General features: G+C 38.3%; 1 protein-coding gene across 1 annotated transcript in view; it reads right to left on the bottom strand.

The window, feature by feature from the left end:
• Positions 1-19,084, bottom strand: part of micu3.L (mitochondrial calcium uptake family member 3 L homeolog) — a 107,066-nt gene that overhangs the window by 74,646 nt on the left and 13,336 nt on the right. Inside the window, 3 exon segments of the mRNA XM_018230232.2 lie at positions 3,436-3,514; positions 7,553-7,584; positions 9,825-9,978. Coding sequence (XP_018085721.1) covers positions 3,436-3,514; positions 7,553-7,584; positions 9,825-9,978 — 265 coding nt within the window.

Below are 19,084 nucleotides of genomic sequence, written 5' to 3'. Positions count from 1 at the left end.
GATGTCACTGTTCCTTACGGCCTATTAGTTAATCCACGTTGGTTAACTTAACTTCTGTAAAGTATTTTGGGTCCCATTGGAGAAAAGCTATATACATGAAAATGTTTAAATGCACATGCTTACACCGAAATCTCAACTGTTTAAAACCAAAGTGGCATTGTTCTGAAAATGTCCTCCTTAACTGACCTTCTATAAGTCTACTAGACACTAAATATTCACGGGAAGAATCCCTTGCTCAATTGACTTGTGAGAGCATATTAGTACGAATGAAACCATCTATTTGGCTTATCCAGAAGTGCGATTAGTAGCTCTAAGTAAGTAGTAATGGTGTGGCTTTCTTCAGCGATTCAAAACCATGCAATGTATTGCTCAGAAGTGACAGCGTTTAAAGCTTTAATGAATGTGGTTAGGCTTTAAAGTCCAGAGGAAAAAAAAATGTTTTTGTTTCATAGCATGAAACACAATGCCACTCTTTGACTTAAAGCTGTCTGTAATAATCAGGGGGAATCACATACAACTGTCTATCTGTGTCCAAGAGGCTAAGGAGGATGTCAACATTTTTTCAAACCTTTCTAAAGGCGCTTTGTTTTGGGGAGCCTTCTTTGCTATTTTGTGGAGACTTGCTCTGGTTTGAAACTCAACACCAGGATTAACAAATTTCATCCCAGCACCGGTATTTGGCCAGAGTACAGAAAAATGCCTACCGCCTAAATACTTAAAAAAACGGGCTTTGCATCTTCAAAGTTCTGAAATGAGAGGAATGGGGCTACACTAAACACAGATAGTTAAGCATGTTAATCACTCACACTGCATGGTAAGCAAATTGTTCCGTTTGAAGTCAATTTTGTAATAGTATTATGGCTTTGTTAGGATGACTACAACTCATGATATGATGGTTGGGTCTTTTAACTCGTTCATGGGCAACTGCTGTAACAAGTACACTGATAAAGAAATGGCTTACTTAAGAAATGTGCCTTTTAAAATAATTCATTTTTTTTTGACAAGGGTAAATATGACTTCAAGGATTATGGTAAATTGGGATCAACTAGTGTTGAATATTCCTGATACAGACCCATGTATTTGTACCTCTGCTCGTGGTCTTTAGAACTGAGTTATAAGAAACAAATATCCAGTGTTTGTATAAAGACAGTCCAAAATTGGGTAATGATCAAGTGATTAAGAGCTGACAAGCTCGAAACATGTTGTGCTGTTGAATAAAGGCACTTTGCAGCAGAATTATCTGCACCTCCTGGTATCATTACCCAATTTTGGATTGACTAATTAATAACATTGGATGGATGCAAGGGTATTGTACGAAACCCAGCGCACATCAAAAAATCCTTGGGACTTCTCCCATTGACTTATATGCAACCTCAACAGGTCTGAGATGCTGGATTTTCCAGATTCAGACTTTTCCATCCTCTGGGTATAATAAATTCTAATAAATAAAAAAAAAATCACACATTTTTTGTGATTTTTGCATTCAGTGTTTAGTAAATAACCCCCCAAATGTACTGGGGCTGTTGAACAATTTTTATATATATTCTATAGTACAAATTATCTTGTCTACATTTAGCTAAAGAAGAAAAAGAGTTGATATATGCATTACTTGAAGCGGTAGCTTCTCACCTTCACAGGGCATTGATATATAATCCTGAAGAAAAGCTGAGTTTTTATATGATATACTGTGTACTTGTTTTCCTTGTTTAATAAGTACTGGTGGGGCCACAACCGGATTTTAAATCGCTGAAGAGTGCTCCATCAATGTAGAGAGTAATGACTTCTGTTTTGCCTTTGCGAAGAGGTACTAAGTCATTGTAACAAAAAGAATTCCGTACCACATTGAGTTGTTTTCCAAGAGACTAGGGAAACAATTATTGTTTGATTTTATTGCCCTGGGTTCTCCACCCCACGTTGTTACCAGTTCAGTAGTCACTGGAGGGATGAGAAAGTGCTTAATAGCTGAGAAATAACTAATGCAAGCAGCTTCCTTCTCCATCTGCCACAGATATCTTAATCGTGAGGCACTAGGACTTATTCCACAAAACAATCACCAGTATATCCTTGGCACTAATGTATACACCAACAGATGAACGTCACTCCAATAAAAAACAGGCTTTTTATTGCTGGGCACTGTGTAAGCCTATGATTAAGGGAAGGTGTTTTATCCTTGGCACTAAGACTTATTCAATTTTGCATTCCAAATGTGTCTAATATTCCTTGGTAACAGCCCTCCTGTGACAGCCTAAAAGTGCCAATCATAGAGTAGGGCCACAGAAGAATTAAAAAGTTACCAGTGGACAGTTTTAACAGATGTGGTGGCAAAATCACTGCTCCAAGGTTGCCTGGTCGACCCAGGACAAAATACCAGTGAATACAATTGGCCACTGCTGCAGACTTTGGTTTCAAAGAAATAAAAGTGATCTTCAAATAACATAATAAGGTCAAACTTCTGCTCCGAATGAAAGGCTATATATCAGATCACTCAGGTGTTTGTCTAAGAAGACCTCTTTTCTTATACTGCAAATCAAGGTCCTTATAGCGCTGCCAACCACTGACAGATTAGAAACAAAACTGCGTCTTATCACATCTCCAAGGTAAGGCCTGCCAGGAACAAAGGAGAATGCCAAAAGCTTTCAGAAACTGTTCATGTCATAGCTGTAATTTTTATTCAATGTTGGAATGGCATTACATTTTAATAACAGGTCTTCTATTGTTTTCTTTTGGTAAGTCAGAGTTGCAGAGCTGCAGTTTAGGCTGTCTATGCCTAATATAGGCTACTGTATTCAAAGACAAACTGCAGTATCTTTATTTCGTATTTAGGCAGTGTTTTCTTGTTGCTTGGGTGCCACTCTGACAAGCAGGCAGTCTTTTAAATGACAGACTGGGAACTGACAAAATACAAACCCACCCTAACACTTAGGGGCAGATTTATCAAGGGTCAAATTTCCAAGTGGAAAATACTTCAAAATTCGACCATCAAATTAAATACTACGAAAATTCGAAGTCAAATTCGTAGGATTTTTTGCATCGTACGATCATACGATTTCCCTTCGAGTACAAAAAACCCCATAGGCTAACTTAGCACTTCGGCAGGTTTAAGTTGGCGAAGTATTGAAGTCGAAGTTTTTTTAAAGAGACAGTACTTTGATTATCGAATGGTCGAACGATTTTACTTTGAGTCAAAGTCATAGTAGCCTATTTGATGGTCGAAGTATCCAAAAATTACTTTTTTTAACTTCGAAAATTACCTCGATTTCACTTCCACCCTTGATAAATCTGCCCCTTATTGCCATTGACCTTAGAGGAGGACAGAAGAATAGAAAAGGGAAAAAAAACTATTGCAAACATTTCTTACTCAACAAGGTGAACTTTCCCTTTGAAAAATGCTAACTCTGTATTTTCTTACCAACAATTTAAAAAAAAAAAGTTTACCTTTATCACCAAGAGTTCGAAAAAATCGTGATGTGCCTTTCCAAACAGGTGGTGTGTCCAGCAGCATCTGGTTCTGTTCCTAAAAGAAAATGTTCATATTTCAGCCTGCTGTTTCTCAAACACAAACTCACATTCCAAAATATACTATAGGTATGGGATCTGTTATCCAAAAATTTTTGGGTGAGTTTTCCATAATTTGGAGTATCATTCTTTATGGCTACTAGAAGCACATATTTGAACAGCAAAATAATAGTTTTTTTAACTATCAATATGGCTTTATGCTATGTTAGTTATCAACTAAAAGGGAAATGCCTTAGTCTGTTAATCATAGCCTATACAGTACAAGGGACTGGGGGTAATACAGTTTTGGCTGGAGGGGTGTTGACTATTACTACACTGATTCAATGGCAGTGCAGGAAATATCAAAGTACAGATAAATACTACTCTGAACAGCAAATAACTTTATTATTGAATATTTTTAATTAATATATAATGGGAAATTGTGTACAATTACATATGCTTTCATTATTCAAAATTTTATAGGTGGGGTTAAAACCCACTTTGACTACCTGGATTCAGGGACGAACAGAAAAAGAGATGACATTCATCAGGAGATCCAGAATGTTGGCCATTTCATAACAAGTGGCTTGGCTGGGTTCCAGGGCAGTGGTGCAAAGAGGAACAAAGTAGCATCCTTCCATTTTGTTTTGTGAATGGCATTCCCTTAAAGGGGTTGTTCACCTTTGGGTTAACTTTTAGTATGACGTAGAGAGTGATATTCTGGTGACATTTTGCAATTGTTTTTTATTTTTTATTATCTGTGGTTTTTGAGTTATTTAGATTTTTATTTGGCAACTCTGCAGTTTGAATAAGAGGCTTAAATATGAATAGGAAGGGGCCTGAATAGAAAGATAAGTAATAAAAAGTAGCAATGTGTAACCTTACAGAGCATTTGTTCTAAGATGGGTTCAGTGACCCCCATCTAAAAGCTGGAAAGAGCTGGAAAAAACACAACTAATTAAAAAACTTTATAAAAAAAAAAATAATAAAAAACCAACTGAAAAGTTGCTTAGAATTGGCATTCTATACGAAAAGTTAACTTGAAGGTGAACCACCCCTTTAAGAAATTCAGAAGACAAAATAAATCCAGCCTTGAGTTGGATATACCAATCAGGTTTGCACAATGCAGGGTGGGATTATGCACAAACAAAAGCATGTTTGGCTACAATGTGGGGGGGGGGTGTAGTCCAGTCAGAGAACCTGCTCCCCCTCTCCTCTCTCAGGACAGGAGGGAATGAACTTGGTTCCTTCTGTTACTAGCAAGTCGTATTCTTGGTATTCGCAGGTGGCAGTGAAACTCTGCCTAAACCAGACCACATAAGGGCAGATTCCGGTGACAGATTCCAGTGGTCAGATTCAGGCACAACTGAGCATGAGCGTATTGTGTATGACTGGAATAATAACTATTCTAAACCCATCCTGAAATTTCCATTAAACATCACTGAATGGATACTGGATTTTCTGCAAAAGAATCTTGAAACACCATTTTGTTCCACCAGGCACATGGAGAATCCCAGGTCCCCAACAATTTAAAAAAAATGGGGTGCTCCACACCCAGTTTATCAATATAGTAAAAAAATGCAGTTTTGTGCTATGGGTGCTGAGCACCTGTCTGGATATCCGACTCCCTGAAGTCTATTGCATGCAGAAATCATTGATTGGGAAACTTATATTCCAGGCTGGAATGAATCAGGACTATGGGGCAAATTTACTAAAGGGCGAAGTGAGTAACGCTGGAGAAAATTCGCCAGGGTGACGTCATTTCAGGAATTTGCAGATTTACTAATGGTCGCTGGCATAAATTCGCTAGCGACGTAACTACGCAAATTCACTAAGATGCAAATTTTTCTGAACATTACCTCTTGCGCCAGACTTGCCTTCGCCCCCTAAGACCAGACGAAGTGCATTAGAGTAGATAGGAGTTTCTCAAAAAAAATGTGAACATTTTTCTAAGTCACAAAAAACGCTGGCGACTTTTCCGTTTTTCAGGGTGATAGGCTGCAAAAGATCGTAATTTTTTTTAGGGTAACCGGCTTCCCCCCCTACATTTCCTAACATATGGCACATAAACTATACACTGGGCTCATGTGTAGGGAAATATAACAACTCTATTTTATATTATTAAGGTTCCCTGGGCTTGTGTAGTGTAATGTATTTGCTGCAACATATACGTCCATTGAAAGTTAACTTGCCGCCGTATGCAAATTAGCCAACGCTAGTGCAACTTCTCTTTGTTTGTCGAATTAACGCTAGCGAAACCTTGCATCGTTCAGCGCCCTGGACACAACTTCACGAATTACCGTTGTCATGGCGAATTTTCGTCTGACGAAGTTTGGCGATGTGAGCAAAGCCGTCGCTGGCCAATTTCCGCAGGTTAGTGAATTTGCCCCTATATCTCCCTCACCACTTATTTCTAGAGGAAAAATTAGTTGCCTATTTTATTTTTATTTAAGAAATATGACATTTCTCTGGGAGGACATAGCAAGAGGTTTTACATCACAAATATTTGCTGTTCAAGTGTAGCTTCACACACTGCTTTTTGCTTCTATGTTTTTAATATCAGGAACAGCAGTAAACTGCCAATCAAGTTTCTGCTTGGTGCAATAATATGGAAGAGATACATGTTACAGGTATAAATGTATAGTGCTGCTATTCCTCTGGGCTAGTGCAGCAGCACTTCTTGAGGTTCATGGATTCACAATGTTGTTTGTAAAAGAGAAACTCATTTGTAAACCTTTAATAAAACATTGCTGAAATGCTGATTTTGGATCACTATATAGTTTGCTGTTTTTTTTGTCACTAAAAAGGTGTATGCTATTCACTATAACAGAGCAGTGAAAATGGGTGCCGTTTACTGTAAAAGATGTGTCATTCTGAACATGGGAGGGGATTTGTGAAAATTGCCCTGGAGTTTACAACACATGGTGATTTCTAACAACCTGAACAACTACAACATTTCACACCTTATGTGATTGAGTTTACAAGACTATAAAACCACTATTGGCACACATACACACAGTGTAAATTCAAACAAGCGTTTGTGGGAAAGCGTATTTTTTTTTGCCTAAATTGATGGCATTTCCTGAAAATACTGAATTTGCATAGATAATAAAACATGGAATTTACTTTGTATGTATGGCATTTCTGTAGATGAGTAAATCTGCTCTCTAGATTTAATCTTTAATTATGTTGATCTATAAGGTAATAGGGTAAAATTAACTTGCTACAGGTATGGGACTTGTTGTGCAGAATGCTCGGAACCTGGGGTTTTCCGGATAATGGATCTTTCTGTAATTTGAATCTTCGTACCTTAAGCATAATAGAAAATTACATAAATATTAAATAACCCAATAGGCTGGGTTTTGCTTCAATTAAGAAATAATTGTAACCTAGATGAAACCAAGATACTCTTTTATTATTACAGAGAAAAAGGAAATACTTTTTTAAAAATCTGAATTATTTGGACAAACGGAGTCTATGGGAGGTGGCCTTTCTGTAATTCTGATGGGTTTCCAGATAACGGATCCCATACCTGTATCTTCTAACACATCATAAAGCAGCAGCCAGACAGAAATGTTGGTTCAGTCAATAAAGTTATTACATCTCATATCTGTTTATACTGCCACAGTATATGAGTGTCTTATAGGAGAAATAAAAGGTGTAAAGAGATTAAAGTAAATACACAAAAATGATGCTTTAGAGCATTTTACTGTAATTTACTTGTGCATCAATCAAACTTCTTACCAGAAATCTCTGAATTACGAGGAGGTCATCACCCATAGGTTACATTTTAGGCAAATAAATTTAGTTGTTTATTTACCTTTTTTCTGTAATAAATAAACACTAGCTTGTACTCAATGGTAACTACGCTAAAAACATTCATATTGGTTGCAGAACAATCCAATTGGGTTTTAAAGGGATTTTTTTTTAGCACACTTAAGGTATGGTGATCCAAATTAAATTAAGATCACTTATCTGGAAAACCCCAGGCCAGCCAAGACAATATACGGTAACCATGTTACATGTATATTCCTGTTAACATGCAGGGAATACTCACTTGTCTTGAAATTGACTTCCAATGTTTTGCACCTAAAATACAAATGATATATGAAAACATTTGATCCTAAACATTACAAACACACAGATGCACAAAAAAATAAATGTAAAAAAGTCATTCCTAATCTTCTGCATGGAAAAATTTGTGAGGAATGTACATTTTTGGTTGTTAGTACAATTCTCAGCAACATCCTTCATCACATCAAAACCATCATATTTTAGTCTAAAAAAATATTTTTTATTCTTCTTGTGCTCTTCTGATACAGAACCCAACATTATATTGTTCTTGTAGGATCTGGTAAAGGGGTATCCAGAATCATCCAACTACCTTGCAATATTGATTGATATAGTGATTGCATTAAGGTATCAAATAAAGGAAAATAAAGCAGGTATAGGAGGCAGCTACAATGGTTTTAAAGGGGAGCTGTCACGCTAAGAAATAATTCCAAATCATATTTTATGATGTTAGTCAAGCAATATAAACTTCACTTACACTTTATAAATGATTTATATCTTGTTTCTTTTAGTCTTGGAACAGGCAGGAGCCATTTTATGGACATAGTTATTAGGGATACACCGAATCCAAAATAGTGGATTCGGTACATCCCTAATTGTTATTAAGGCATCATGCCAAAATCTTGTTTATGCACCAGAATGGGGCACCTGATGTTCATGCCCTTGCACTGGCTAACCAATTCGATGGTGAGGAGAGAAGGGGAATGTGAGGAGGGCAGTGACATTAAAGAAGTGAAGAATGGAAAGTGAAAGTACCGGTAATAGCCTGCTCCACCTCAATGCCTCTGGAGGGCAAGCAATATATGATTCACAGCAGATTTTTAAACGAGTTTATAACTAGTGATGGGTGAATTTATTCGCCAGGCGCAAATTCACGGCAAATTTGCACGATTTGCCGCCAGCGAATAAATTCGTGGAACGATCACGAAAATTTGCTTGCAAAATTTAATTCGCCTATCGATATTTATAACAGGTATGGATTTTTGAATAAAAAAATAGTTTGGGTTTCATGCTTAATTTAAAAAGTACATTTATGACACAGATTTTTATTCCTGGGTGACAGGTCCCCTTTAAAGGAGAAAGAAAAGCTATGGAGGCATTTTATTGGCAATAGATTAGCTGCAATAGTGCAAGCTAGAATGATATATTTATTCTGTAGAATGATTTACCATACCTGAGTAAAAAGTTCTAGATGCTCTCTCTTTGTTTCGGATAGCAGCTGCAGTATTAGCTTGGTGTGACATCACTTCCTGCCTGAGTGCTCACTTATAGCTCTGGGCTCAGATTACAGCAGAGAAGGGAGGGGGGGAAGAGGAGCAAACCGAGCATGCTCACGCCCGGGGCAAGGAGGTTTAAGCTGAAAACAGGAAGTCTGATACAGAAGCCCATGTGTACACAATAGAAGGAAAGGAATGCTGTGTTCCTTTTGACAGAGGACTCAGAGCAGCATTACTTTGAGGGTTTACTGGTGTATTTAGGTGGACCTTTCTGATAAGGCTTACTTAGTTTTAACCTTTCCTTCTCCTTTAATAATACAACACAACAAATTTCAGAGGAAATCTGTAAGCTTTAAAGGAAAACTATACCCCCAAAATGAAAACTTAAGCAACAGATAGTTTATATCAAATTGAATGACATATTAAAGAATCTTACCAAACTAGAATATATATTTACATAAATATTGCCCTTTTACATCTCTTGCCTTGAACCACCATTTCGTGACTCTATCTTTGCTGCCTCAGAGATCACCTGACCAGAAATACTACAACTCTAACTGTAACAGGAAGAAGTGAGGAAGCAAAAGGCAGAACTCTGTCTGTTAATTGGCTCATGTGACCTTACATGTGGTTTGTATGTGTGCACAGTGAATCTTACGATCTCAGGGGGCGGCCCTTATTTTTTAAAATGGCAATTTTCTATTTAGGATTACCCAATGGCACATACTACTAAAAAAGTATATTATTATGATAATGGTTCATTTACATGAAGTAGGGTTTTACACATGAGCTGTTTTACTCAGTATCTTTTAATAGAGACCTACATTGTTTGGGGGGTATAGTTTTCCTTTAATAAGAATATGCTACCGGGCTGTCATTTTACAACAACAGAGCCAGGATACACTGTGTAACACAAATGAATCCCGACGTGTGCTGGTCTGATGTGGATAACACTAATATTTCGCCAGTAAACGATACAGTCAGGTCAAAACCTTTCCCTGTGTGCATAGCATCAAAATACTGTTAGTAAATGTAACTTACTTCTAGGTTCATCTGTTGTGACTGACGCTAAAAAGTCTCTTGGAGACATGTACAGCTGGCCTTCGAATTCTAATGATGCGAAAGTCCGAAAGCGCTGCTCTCTGGATGATGCATACATGTCTAGATCCTCTAGCTCTGGTCTTATTGCCGTGCTCTGTGAAACAGAAGAGATTTTATTTGAATTTCAGCATTCATAAATCAAATGCACAGATGTTATAGTAAATACCTCTATTCGAATAAAAGAAGTCAGAATGAGTTGCCTATAAATGCAGAATAACAGTGTACTTGCAAAGGGTAACTTACATGGAGTAGGTACTACTCTTCATTTAACCGTTATAGTTAAAGTTGATTTTATTTTTTTGCTAGTTAGTGTGAGCATACTCATTCCTACCTCAGACACAATGTACTGGCTCTGTGAATTGATAGTTCAACTCTTCTATGTACCTGGCGATTGCTCTCTCTTGTTGGACACCAACGTCAAACATCTTTCTTAAGTTTATTCTCTTCGTTAGTGTATGGATTCCTCTCTTGCTAGAATCGATTTTCCGTACCTTAAGGTGGCCATAGACGTAGAAATCCGCTCGTTTGGCAACATCTCTCCCTGATATGCCCAAATTGAAGTTGGCTATATCGGGCCCAACGATAGGATCATAATGGATCCGATACGGGCGGTTGGATCGCGGGACTGAATAGACGCACAGATGCGGCCACGATCTGAACGGATTTATTAACCTGCCCGATCGAGATCTGCCCGACTTTCAGCCAGATATCGATCGGGGAAGCCCGTCGGATGGCCCCACACACTGTCGGCAGCTTTTATCGGCCCGTGTATAGGGGTCTGTACTTTGCACTTGGTTTAAAGAAAAGTATACACAGTAGTTTAAAGGTTTCCTAATTGCTGCCCTTCATTCAATGGCTCGAAAATCAATTAGGGGGCAAACCTAAGTGATTTATTTGGTAAGTTGAACAAGGTAAGAATGACAGCTTCTGCCTTTCCTTAGCTTGTTGTTTGTATAGCTTCACTTTGTAAAGGCTACCAATGAGGTCCAAGTGCAGAGATATAAATAATTGTTATCATTTTGATCAATCCATAATGATCATTATAATTTATTCATAAAGTATCAATTTGGAAGCGATTGATTCATTCATGTTGGTCATATCTTTATCTTTAGCTAAAATCCCCATTATAATAATAATTTCAGTATATCTCAATACAAACACCATCACGCATGTCTGTATCATTTAAAATAAATGGCGGCCTAAATTGCCCAACTTGTCAAAGTAGCCCAGGCAGAGTTTTGGGCAGATACAGCCTGCATTCTGGTTATGGATCCTTTTTCGTCCACCATCCAAAAAATGTTTAGGAAATTAAATAGACGAGGAAGGTTGCTGGGGACCACATATCAAACAAAAGCCACACCAAACATGGAATGGTACTTGGATGATATGATAAATACAAATGAAGACAAAGACAAGAGATCCTCTGCATTCACACTTGCAAGAGTAACTAAGCACTGCTGAAGGTTCTGCTGAGCCAAGCAATGAACGAGGTTACTCAGTTACAAGCAGCAGCCTCACTATAGTCACAAATAGTAAATACAGTATACTATGTGTGGAACCATACTTTAAAAGGGTTATTCACCTTAAATTAACTTTTGGTATGATGTAGCAAAGGTAGACAAATTGCAATCGGGTTTTCATTTTTTATCATTGTGGTTTTTGAGCTTTTTATTCAGCAGCTCTCCAGTTTGCAAATTTTATTTGAGATTTTATTTAAATTTTTTTTTGAGATTTATTATACTGCGACCCTGGAAATAGCTTGAATCCAAAACTACACCATCTAAAATCTGTCGAGGTCATGTAGAAGTCAATGGCAATGGTCAATGGTTCCTTGAACCATTTGAAGATGATTTTTTTTGGTGGATTTCAAATCCAATACGAGTGATTCGAGGTTTTTTTAGCCGAAAACGTGATCAATTCAAGTTTTTGGGTTATTAAACCCACACTCGCTGATTCAAGTTTTTTTATTAAATTAGAAACCATTTGAGTTGTCAGTTCATTCAAGGTTTAAAAATGCCCACATAGCGCTAAAATCCGACCTTTGATAAATAACCCCCGTAGGAGCGTGATGATACATCCTTAAATTTTCACATGGCAATGCCAAAGGCACAAAAGCAACTTCTGTCACTTTGAACACTGGTGTGCCACCAGTTCCATACTGTCCCCCACTGACTTGCATGTGAATGGCCTCAGGTAATCATTGTCAGAAAAAAGGAACAGTATTGCCAGGAAAAGGGGGTGTGACATGTTTCCAAGCAACTATGACCTGACCAGGGCTTCCACCAAAAATCACAGGGCCCCATACAACAGCATTTTCTGGGGCCCCTGGTCCCCACCCACCCCACCCCAGCCTCCCAAATGAAATTAATAAAAAAAAAAAGACATTGTGTCGGGCTCCCTATAAAAGTTTAAAAAAACACTAAGGGGCATATTTATCAAAGGTCGAGGTGAATTTTTGAAGGAAATAAAATCGAATTTCGAGCTACTTTTTGTGTACTTTGACTAGGGAATAGTCCAAATTCGATTCAAATTTGTAAAAAATGCAAAAATCCGAATATCGAAATTTATCATGTACTGTCGTCGACCATTCGCCATCTAAAACCTGCCGAATTGCTGTTTTAGCCTATGGGGGACCTCCTAGAACCAATTGGTGGACTTTGAAAAATCAAAGTTTTTTTTGGGGGAAAAACGTTGAATCGAATTCGATCGAATGCACCGGCTAATCCAGGAAGTTCAGCGCGGCTGGACCCCCCTTAAAGCAGCCTTGCCTGACTCAGTTCATTCACATATCATATAAGTGTATGGAGGTTGTTTGGAGCACACTAGCAGCATGCTTTCAGGCTACTTAAAAATATGGTTCTCAAAGTACACGTGATGATCCAGTGTACCATAACCACAAACTGGGCTCACGTCAATACTGAATGGAATTTTACCCCTTATTTATATGAATTACTTTTGTGTTAACTTTAACTGTAAAAAAATGAAGATTCGGTTCTCTGAAGCAACAGACCGTGGTTTCAGTGCAAATTGCAACTCATTGAATAACCTCGTCAGTAAGGGCCTTTTACATAACTCATCAAAGTTTGCAGAAAATATTAGAAATTAATTCACCCACTATTTCTTACTGAAAAGATGAAGCCTTTTGGGGGTGGAACTGGCTTAAAATGAATCATATCCAATGTTAATTTTGTTAAAGCTGTTGAAATGCTCATTGCTACAATGACTTTTACTTTTATTTCATTAGAAAATAATGCGCATTGAAGAAAATAATGTTGGGTATTGTATCACCGCATGGCAAAAAAATATATAATTAAACCACTGCTACAGTCTTATTAATTGTTGTATAAAATCAAACATTAGATTTCAGTTGATGATACAAAGTAACACAAATTACTTGCACACTTTCCCAGATCACCTTAAAAAAATAAAGTCCTTATTAAGTTAATTTTGGTAGAAAAAGCCTGTGCGTCGTTTTACAAACTGAGATGCAAAGCAAACACAATGGGGCATATCAATCTACCTGATGCCAGGCCTTCAATGGTTATGTTACTTCATTATCCTATAGGTAAGAGGAGAAAAGGTTCACTGCCAAGGCATTGTCTCACATTACATCCGGGTCAGTCATTCAAAAGTTTCACTCAGCGGGCAAAATATTTGGTTTTCCCATACAGACAAGATTAAATGGCAGATAAGGGATTCACTGCCTGACAGGGGATACCAGTGACTACAAGCTGATAACATCTAAACAGGTAAACTGAAACAATTATATCAGTTATCTATCCCGTGAACAATACATTGCCTTTCAGCATCACCTAGGAAAGGTGGGAAAGTTGGGAGTTCAAACTCTATAACTATACTTTAAACATGCATGTATCTTACCCATATGCCAAATTCATTTACAGATGCTGCAGTAAATAAAACCAAAATATTTGTAGTGATTTCTCACTACACGATGAGGCACATTTAGGGGCAGATTTATCAAAGGTCGAGGTGAATTTTTGAATTAAAAAAATTCAACTTTTGAGCTATTTTTTGTGTACTTCGACTAGGGAATAGTCCAAATTTTATTCGAATTTGAAAAAAATTCGAATATCGAAATGTATCATGTACTGTCTCTTTAAAAATTCGACTTCAACCATTCGCCATCTAAAACCTGCCGAATTGCTGTTTTAGCCTATGGGGGACCTAATAGAACCTATTTGGAGTCAATTGGTGGACTTTGAAAAATCAAAGTTTTTTTTGGAATAGAATTAGATCGAATGAACTATTCCTTCAATTCTTATAATTCAAATTCGGCCTCGAGAGCGCTCTCCCCCTGCACGCGCCTGATCTGGAGCAATGGGGATTACGTGTACAAGAGTACGTGTCCCTGTTGCACTTTAGTTATGCAGCCACAAATCCGAGCCTGCTCACGCTTTGTCCTACAACAGTCGCCTTTAACGTCTGGAGGAGGCCTTCACTACTCAGATGCGGCAGGATTTAAAGTGAAAGAACCAAGGCGAGCGTTCTGGGCAGACAAGGTAACTGGAATGTGTAACAGGAATAACAGGGTTAGAGCAAAGAATAGTCGAGGAAACAGGCCGGGTACAATAACCAGTCAGACAGAGCAGCACAGAATCAGGATCCGGAAGAGTAATCAGTAAACAGGCAATGGTCGGTTCAGGCAGCAGACAGGAATGGTCAAGGGCAGGTAACGGTTTATGAACAGTAAATCAAACCAGAATCACACCCAGGAACTATCTAACAATAGACCTACGTTGGACAATAAAAAAAACGGACAAGGCACATTTAAATACAGGTATGTGAATTTCACTCCAAGCGCGATGACATTGTGCCGAATAAAATCTTAGGAACCTTAGGAACTTGATACCACATTACCTCTATTAATTCTGAACTGTCAATTACTGCCTGACTGCGCAGTATCAAGCTGCCAACCCACTTTTTCAGTTAATGCAGGACCAGTTGGTTTAAAAAGATCACACGATCCATTTAAATTAAAGGTTCTCCACACTGTCCTCAGCCTCTTCAGCAGTGCAGGTTTTTGGAATACCTACACAGAAGCCCCATGCCCGTTTTTGATCTGCTTGTGTTGCTGTGTTGGTATCCAGAAAACATATATTCTTCATTAGGCCTGAGGTCAGGATTAAGAAGACATGAGAAAAAACATTTTTCGGTATGAAGTCATAGCATTTGTGGTTCTCAGAGCTTTCCTGTCCTTTTCAAGACTTCATGTTTCCTGGATAGCTACACATGTTTTTATATGGATCAAACAGAGTGGACTGTCTGCTGGAGAAGCCTGAGGACATGTTAAAGAATGTTATGACTGAAATATTTGTATGGCACCCCCTGACGGACACTAGTCTCTAACATTTATCTCCAAGGCAAGGCTTCTCTTGGCCAGGCAGTTAGTGCTAATGTACATGCAGCAAACACAATGGGGCATGTTTAAAGTGTGAATTTTCTCTTCATCTAACTTCATCAAAGTTAGCATCTCCACAATTACTAAAAATCCACAGTCCACTTTTTCCAAGAGAAATGTGGTGAACTTTCTCCTGGAGTAAATCCTCTATGAAAATTTGCCAGTATATTTCCACGTACGAGAAGAGAATTTTTTACTAGAGAATTTTCACCATGGAGAAAATTAGCATGGAAAGGGCAATGATGGTGATTTAAAAGTGGCTGCTCTATCTATATAATGGAAGTTTGCCAGCCTTTACCTGGTGAAGTACACTTTGGCGAAAAGGGTCGCTTTCGCACTTTGTGAAATTACCAGACTTTTGCCTAAGAGAATATTCGCTGGCGAAACAGTGCATAGGTTCTCTAGCGCTGAGGTTTTTCTCTAGCGAATTGTCTTACTCGCCTCTTAGTAAATTGGTGAACTTGCTGCGCATTGTCATATTGGCGAATTTTCAACAAAAAAACACAGTCTCTTTAGTAAAGTGCCCCAGAGAATTTTAAAATATTAGATCATGGTAAAAAATACATTGTAAAACAAAAAGGGGAAATCATGGCCTGAGCTTGAGTTCTAATCCTCAAACTGTATTACATCACACATGTATATAAATGTCTATAATAACTCAGTTCACAACCTCAACCCATTACTGTTTTTCAAGATACTCAGCACTGCACAGTTTAGTAACTTGGCCATGTATCACCCTAGTTCAGTGTCGGACTGGGACACCAGGGGCCCACCCAAAAACCGTTGACTAGGGGCCCACCAATTAATCTTAGACCAGGGGCCCACGCTTAGTTATTATTCTTCCTTTCCTCACTCATCTATTCTCCTTTTCTCTACATACTATAATCTATTATTACATCTATTTAGACACTTTGTTCTCATAGAAATGGGGAAAGGCCATGAAATAGGCCAAATATCTAGCAGCATGAGGGCCCACTGACAACTTGGCCCACCGGGACTTTTCTTGGTATCCCTGTGGGCCATCCAACACTGCCCTAGTTGGCAATGCAGTTACCCTGAAAAGCTGGTAATCATACTTAATGTTGAATGCCCCGTTACTGCTCTGGACTACCTCCTAGGCTGGAGCTTCTAGAAATGCTGGCTACATGGTCCAACATGCTGAGAAAAATGTAAAATCTGAAAAATTAACTCTGCATTTATCTGATAAATCTAGTCATTTTCTAAGGCTAGCGCAGCACCAGTCATTTCTTTCACGTTTTTCAAATTTCTTTTTAATGAACTGTCTGATAACATTTTAATATGGATATATGCTAAATGTATATCTTGCTATAAACTCTAGCTACCAGCATTGCCATTCAATCAGCTGGAAACGTAAACACTGCATTTCCTGTAATAAAGACACTTATATTCCAAGTCAGTTGGATAAAAATACATTATTGTAAAGTACGGAATTGTGGGATTAGAACAACAATTACTTCCTACTTTGCAGGCAGTAGAATACTTAGGTAGAATTAGTTTAAAGTTACTGTATCCATCTTAGCTTGGCATTCTGGCTAACCTTGAACAGTAGAAGCTTTCTTCTCTCATCAGCCAAGCGTATGGGCTTAGGCTGCTTTCCCTGTCCTGCTGGGTTTCAGACATTTCCATGTAGTGCAGAGTATTAATTGCCATAGTGCTCTTGAAAGAAAAGCAGTTGCTACTTAGTGATACTTTATACAGGGACATTTTTTGAACTTCATGTAACGCGGAGCAGTTACATAAAGATTTATATAAATTGTATCAATGATAAAAGCAATTATATCATACAAAGTAAGCAACTGAGAAGGTCATACACTTGGAATATGTTTGTTGGACGAGGTCCTAATTAAGTAGAAATTTGCCCGACATAAATTTCCCTGTGTATGATAATAGAGGTGGAGAGGCCAGGGAGTGTGCCTAGGAAAATCCATGTTTTATGTTTAACAATATCCCAACTGGACACCATCAAATAGAAATCTCATGCTTGCAGAAAGATATGAAGAACCAGGCAAGACCCTACTGCCAAACTGTAAAATTCTGTGGGGTAAATATACTAAGCGGCGAAAATTCGCCAGCGACGGCGCAGGCGAAAATTCGCTCAGATAACGCTAATTTACTTAAATGCAAAGTTGTGTCCAGGGTGCTGAACAGTGGTGGATTTTCGCTAGCGTTACTTCGGCAATCAAAGCGAAGATGCTCTAGCGTTCAATTATGCCTAGCGCAGTTTTGTTAGAGGTCTTCGCTCAGGCTAATTTGCATACGGCCGGAAATGATAAAGTTGTGTGGACGTATACTGTATGTTGCAGCAAATACATTACATTACACAACTCAAGGGAACCTTAATGAAGAAAATAGAGTTGTTATAATGTCCTACACATGAGCCCACTGTATAGTTTATATTCCATATGTTAGAAAATATATGGGGGAACCCGGTAACCCAAAAAAAAATGTGTAAGTACTTTTGCAGGCTATCACTCTGAAAAAAGGAAAAGACGCCAGCATTTTTGGGACTTAGAAACTTTTAGAAACTTGGAAACGTTTTCCACTAAAAATATGATGTAAGTAGCAGAAGTTTGAGGAAGATTTATGCACTTCGCCTGGTCTGAGCTGGCAAAGGCAAGTCTGGCAAAAGAGGTAACGTTCAGTAAAATCTGCATCTTAGTGAATTTGTAATGTCCATTCGCCAGAGCCATAATTTGCCTGGCGATAGAGTGCAATGACGCTAGCATCTGTCTCTTTCGCTAGCGAAGTTATGCCTGCGCCCGTTAGTTAATCAGCGAAGCGTCGCCAGCGTTAGTCACTTCGCCCTTTAGTAAATCTACCCCTGTGTTTGCACAAGTCCAGCTAACATGGACAATCAAAACATGGCGATGGGTAGACCTTGAAAAAAGGCTCTGTAGCAATATTCCTCGATAAATGACCTACCTTTAAGCATCAGGTGTGCTAGTGACATTTGAGGAGCAGTGGCAGCAAGTTTTGGTAGTGCATACTTTCTGTTTAGTCATAGACTTTTCTGTTAGTCATAGATAGGGCAAATTGAACTGAATCCAGACCACCTCAGTCAGGGCTACTCACAGAGCCTCAGCCATAAATATATGGCACTCCTTCCTTTCGTCACTGGCAGCCCCTTGTCACTGTTTTCAATATTCCTGTCATCCAAAACAATTGCGTTCAGTGGTATATGCTTGCCATCCTTCCAATACTCAGGCCTTTTCTGATCCTAACCTTAGAGGTTATTTACTAAACCTCGAATTTATTTGGTTGGGCTTTTTGGTGCAAAAATTATTGGAAAAAAAAGAAGAAGTCGCCTGAAGTTTCCTTGTAAGGCAACTTCGGATGACTTTGGAAAACAAAGCGTTGTGAGTGCCATCCCACCGGTGATTTACATTCTAGCAGGCGGGAAGGCAGTTCGGGGAGATGAGTCGCCCGAAGAAGAAGCGATTTGTCGCTGGGTGACTAATCTCCCTAAATAGCAGCTTGTGTCTCTGCCCTTAGGAGGTGAAAAATGACATTTTACACTCCAATATTAGAAAAACAGTCACACAGAAAATAAAAACGTAATTGGAAAAAGTATTTATTTCTGGTGAATGGACTGAACTGTAAAAAGTGTTGGAATGTGAACAACTGCTTTTAGTCTACAAAAAAAATTATTTAAACATTAATCAAATCCAATAGGCGTGTTTCACCTCCTCTAAGGATTATTTATATCTTAGTTGGAATCAAGTACAATGTGCTGTTTTATTAATACAGAGAAAAAAAGTAT

The sequence above is a fragment of the Xenopus laevis genome, chromosome 1L, assembly GCF_017654675.1.
Source record: "Xenopus laevis strain J_2021 chromosome 1L, Xenopus_laevis_v10.1, whole genome shotgun sequence".
NCBI lineage: Eukaryota > Metazoa > Chordata > Amphibia > Anura > Pipidae > Xenopus > Xenopus laevis.
Note: the sequence above shows the minus strand (reverse complement) of the source record. Positions and strands in the feature narration are given on the sequence as shown.